This window comes from Myotis daubentonii, chromosome 2, assembly GCF_963259705.1.
Source record: "Myotis daubentonii chromosome 2, mMyoDau2.1, whole genome shotgun sequence".
NCBI lineage: Eukaryota > Metazoa > Chordata > Mammalia > Chiroptera > Vespertilionidae > Myotis > Myotis daubentonii.
In genome coordinates this window covers 49,980,933-49,985,174 of record NC_081841.1, presented here as the reverse complement: position 1 = coordinate 49,985,174, position 4,242 = coordinate 49,980,933, and the positions used below count along the sequence as shown (strand labels likewise).

Sequence of the window (4,242 nt, the reverse complement as noted above, 5' to 3'; positions counted from 1 at the left end):
CCGAGATCAGACGAGATCGGGCGCGTTCAGGGTGGTATGGCCGTAGACGAGACCTTTCTTCTTTTCTGACATAAGTGTCTCCCTAAAAGAACTCTTAGCTGTATTCCATAAAAAATGTTTTAAGAGTTTATTTGATCTAACTGGGGACATATGCCAGGGAGCAAGATCTCAAATGCTCCTCCAGAAACTTTTATTTGTTGTGTTTTCATTTTTATTCATTTCAAAAGATTTTTAAATTTCCCTGGTGCTATTTTCTTATGCCTATAGACTATTTAGAAATCTGTTTAATTTCCAAATAGTTGGGGATTTCCCAGGTTTCATTCTGTTGATGGTTTTTAATTTAAGTCCATTGTGGTCAGAGAACATAGTTTGTATGACTTGAATTTTTTTTTTTTGAATTTAAATGCACTTTATTTTTAGACAACATACATGACATCTTTTTTTCTTAAAAACAATGCCTCCGCTCCAAATGAATCAAGGTCAAAATAAATGAAGAGCTCAAGATAACATCAGTCCCATTTGTCCTAGTCTTGGTGTGTGGATGAAAAGCAGCAGCCAGTTACAATGACAGGTGATGGAGCCAAACTGCCCAATTTGTTAACATTTTTCCATTTCTAAACCATCCTTAAAGAAAATTATATATGGGGTCACACAATCCTCACGGTAGTCCAGCAGAGCAACCATGCCATCGGGATTCATGTTTTCACCAATAAAGAACTGGTAGTTTTTGAAATTGGCAAGGATGTGCTTGATTTGTTCTGCAGCCCCTGTCATAAAAGGCTTTACTTTTTTATTATTATTAATTAAATCTTTATTGTTCAGATTATTACATTTGTTCCTCTTTTTACCCCCCATAACTCTGCTCCACCCAGTTCCCACCCCACCCTCCTCCCTCACTCCCCACCCACTGTCCTCATCCATAGGTGCACGGTTTTTGTCCTGTCTCTTCCCGCATCCCCCACACCCCTGTCCCCCCCAAGAATAGTCAGTCCACTCCCTTTCTATGCCCCTGATTCTATTATAATCACCAGTTCATTCTGTTCATCAGATTATTCACTTGATTTTTAGATTCACTTGTTAATAGATGTGTATTTGTTGCTCATAATTTGTATCTTTACCTTTTTCTTCCTCTTCCTCTTCTTAAAGGATACCTTTCAGCATTTCATATAATACTGGTTTGGTGGTGATGAACTCCTTTAGCTTTTCCTTATCTGTGAAGCTCTTTATCTGACCTTCAGTTCTGAATGATAGCTTTGCTGGATAAAGTAATCTTGGTTGTAGGTTCTTGGTATTCATCACTTTGAATATTTCTTGCCACTCCCTTCTGGCCTGCAAAGCTTCTGTTGAGAAATCAGCTGACAGTCTTATGGGTACTCCCTTGTAGGTAACTGACTTTCTTTCTCTTGCTGCTTTTAAGATTCTCTCTTTGTCTTTTGCTCTTGGCATTTTAATTATGATGTGTCTTGGTGTAGTCTTCTTTGGATTCCTTTTGTTTGGGGTTCTCTGTGCTTCCTGGACTTGTAAGTCTATTTCTTTCACCAGGTAGGGGAAGTTTTCTGTCATTATTTCTTTAAATAGGTTTTCAATATCTTGCTCTCTCCCTCCTTCTGGCACCCCAATAATTTGGATGTTGGTATGCTTGAAGCTGTCCCAGAGGCTCCTTACACTATCTTCGTATTTTTTGATTCTTTTTTCATTTTGCTTTTCCAGTTGGGTGTTTTTTGCTTCTTCGTATTTCAAATCTTTGACTGACTTGATTCTTGAGATCCTCTAGTCTGCTGTTGGGAGTCTGTATAATATTCTTTATTTCAGTCAGTGTATGCTTAATTTCTAGTTGGTCCTTTATCACAACCTTGAGGGTCTCATTAGATTTCTTGTAGGTCTCATTAAGTTTATCAGCAGTTTCTAGAAAATTCTTGAAAAACCTTAAAAGTGTGGTTTTGTACTCTATATCCAGTAGTTTGCTTTCCTCCATTTCTGTCATTTGTGTCCTTTTTCTTTGTCTACGCATTTTTTTATGCTTCCCTGTGTTGATAAAGTGGTTTTCTGTGCTAAGTGTCCTCTAGGGCCCAGTGGTTCAGCCTCCCCAATTACCTGAGGAGGACACTTTTGGTGTCCCCCCACCTGCAGGAAACCAGCTTCACAAAAGAAGCCTACAAAAAGTACATCAAAGATTAGATGAAATCAATCAAAGACTGTGCACCCCCTTGTGGTCTTTGTGCACAGTCTTGTTGTAGTTAAGCCTTGATTGTTATAGGTATCACTGGGAGGAATTGACCTCCAGGCCAATTGGCTGTGAGAATCAGCTGTGTCTGCAGTGGGAGAACTTCTGTGCTGGAGACACCCCTCTGGGGCAAGACTTGCTTCAATGGGGCTTTGGTGCTCACTGAGTCCGCCCCCTGAGTGGGTCCTTTATGGTTCCACGGAGCTGCAAACTGGATGGTCCCACTCTGACCTCTGGGTTTCCTGGCTCCTGGATCTCTAGGGAGGTGCTAATCTAGCCTCTGCCTTAGGCTATCCAGCAAAAGCCTCCCTGCAGGGCTTGGGCGGGGCGGGTCCCACAGGATCAACAGGGTGGGGCTAGCAGTTATGGCTGCTCTCAGAGGCCCCACTTCTCAGTGTCCCGGCAATTGCTGCAAGCCCCTCCGAGAGAAAGCTGCCCTCGAGTTCTGACCGATGCCAGACAGTCCCGCTTCTCCTGTATGAGTCTGGGTCCCCAGAGACTCGCCCGGAACTGGAGCTCAGAGCCTGAGACTCCCTCCCGATTGAAAACGACAACCGCGCCCTCAGCCGCCAGCCCGCTCCATGTGCGCCTCTGTACCTTAGTATTTTACTTCCGCACTGCGCCTCCTCTGAGTGTTGGTATGCTTTTCTCTTTCCTTCTAGTTGTAGAATTTCCACTCAGCCAGCCTTCCTGTGGTTCTGGATGATGTCCGATCCGTCTTTTAGTTGTATTTTTGAAGTGGTTGTGCGAGGCAGCAAACTCCGATGTTTACCTATGCCACCATTTTGGTTTCTCCTCGGCTTTACTCTTTCTGGCCTCTGTTCTTCAAGCTTCCCTTTGATTGATTTCATGTAATCTTTGATATACTTTTTGTAGGCTTCTTTTGTGAAGCTGGTTTCCTGCAAGTGATGGTTCATGACAATGTCAACACCAGTGATTACTGTGCTTTTGGTACCTTCGCCCTCAGGGCCTTCAGCGGAGGCATTTCCACCAATAAGCAAGTCATCAATGTTACCCTCTGTCCTACTGACCATCTTCCCCTCTACCTCCAGGCACAGCCCGGCCACGATCTCCCGGATCTTGTAGATATCGGAGAACATCTCATCATGGCTGATGAGGTCCCGGTAGATGATCATGATGGCGGCTGGAAGGAGACGGAGACACTGCCTTAGCAGGAGCATGGAGCTCGGTGCGAGCACAGTGCAGCCGAAGCGGCGCTCAGGGGAGGGGGGAGCGGGCGGAAAAGCTTGAATTATTTTTTTATATATATTTCTTTATTGATTTCAGAGAGGAAGGGAGGAGAGAGAGAAACATCAATGATGAGAGAGAATCATTGATTGGCTGCCTCCTGCACGCCCCCCACCGTGAATCAAGCCTGCAACCCAGGCATGTGCTCTTGGCCGGAATCGAACCTGGGACCCTTCAATCCGCAGGCTGACGCTCTATCCACTGAGCCAAGCCAGGCAGGGCTGGTTTGAATTATTTTAAATTTATTGAACACTTGTTTTATATCCTGACATATGGTTTCTTCTGGAGAATGTTCCGTGTGCATTTGAAAAGTATGTCTATTCTCCAGTCCTTGGTCAGAGTTCTATAGATGTCAAGTTGGTTGATAGTGTTATTCAAGTACATATTCTATATCCTTACTGATTTTCTATCTGGTTGTTCTATTCATTAATGAGAGTGGGGTATTGATATCTCGAATTTCTCCCTGCAATTCTGTTCATTTTTCTTTTATGTATTTTGCAGATCTGGTTTTATGTTTCATGTTTATAATTATCCTATGTTCCTGATTAATTGATTCCTTTATCATTATTAAATGTCCCTCTTTGTCTCTATAGCATTTGTTTTTTACCTCTCTCTGCTATCTGATATTAATATAGCCACTCCAGCTCTCTTATGGTTACAGTGGCCCTTGTATATCTTTTTTCATTTGTTACTTTTAATTTATTTATGTCATCAAATCTAAGGTGTTGCTTGTAGACACCTTATAATAGGATCTTGGGGGGTTTTTTTTT

The 4,242-nt window shown here is 42.7% G+C and overlaps 1 protein-coding gene across 1 annotated transcript; it reads right to left on the bottom strand.

The window, feature by feature from the left end:
* Positions 1–383: 383 nt before the first annotated feature.
* Positions 384–3,465, bottom strand: LOC132227543 (translationally-controlled tumor protein-like). Its single transcript, XM_059682759.1, has 3 exons — positions 3,031–3,465; position 885; positions 384–785 (listed from the first exon to the last, which is right to left on the bottom strand). The coding sequence occupies exons 1-3, from the start codon at positions 3,403–3,405 to the stop codon at positions 598–600; spliced, it is 564 nt and encodes a 187-aa protein (XP_059538742.1). The 5' UTR covers positions 3,406–3,465; the 3' UTR covers positions 384–597.
* Between the last annotated feature and the right edge of the window lie 777 nt (positions 3,466–4,242).

What these genes read in the sequence shown, in the direction of transcription:
- LOC132227543 (XM_059682759.1), bottom strand. Translation starts at nt 3,405, where the DNA reads ATGCTCCTGCTAAGGCAGTGTCTCCGTCTCCTTCCAGCCGCCATCATG.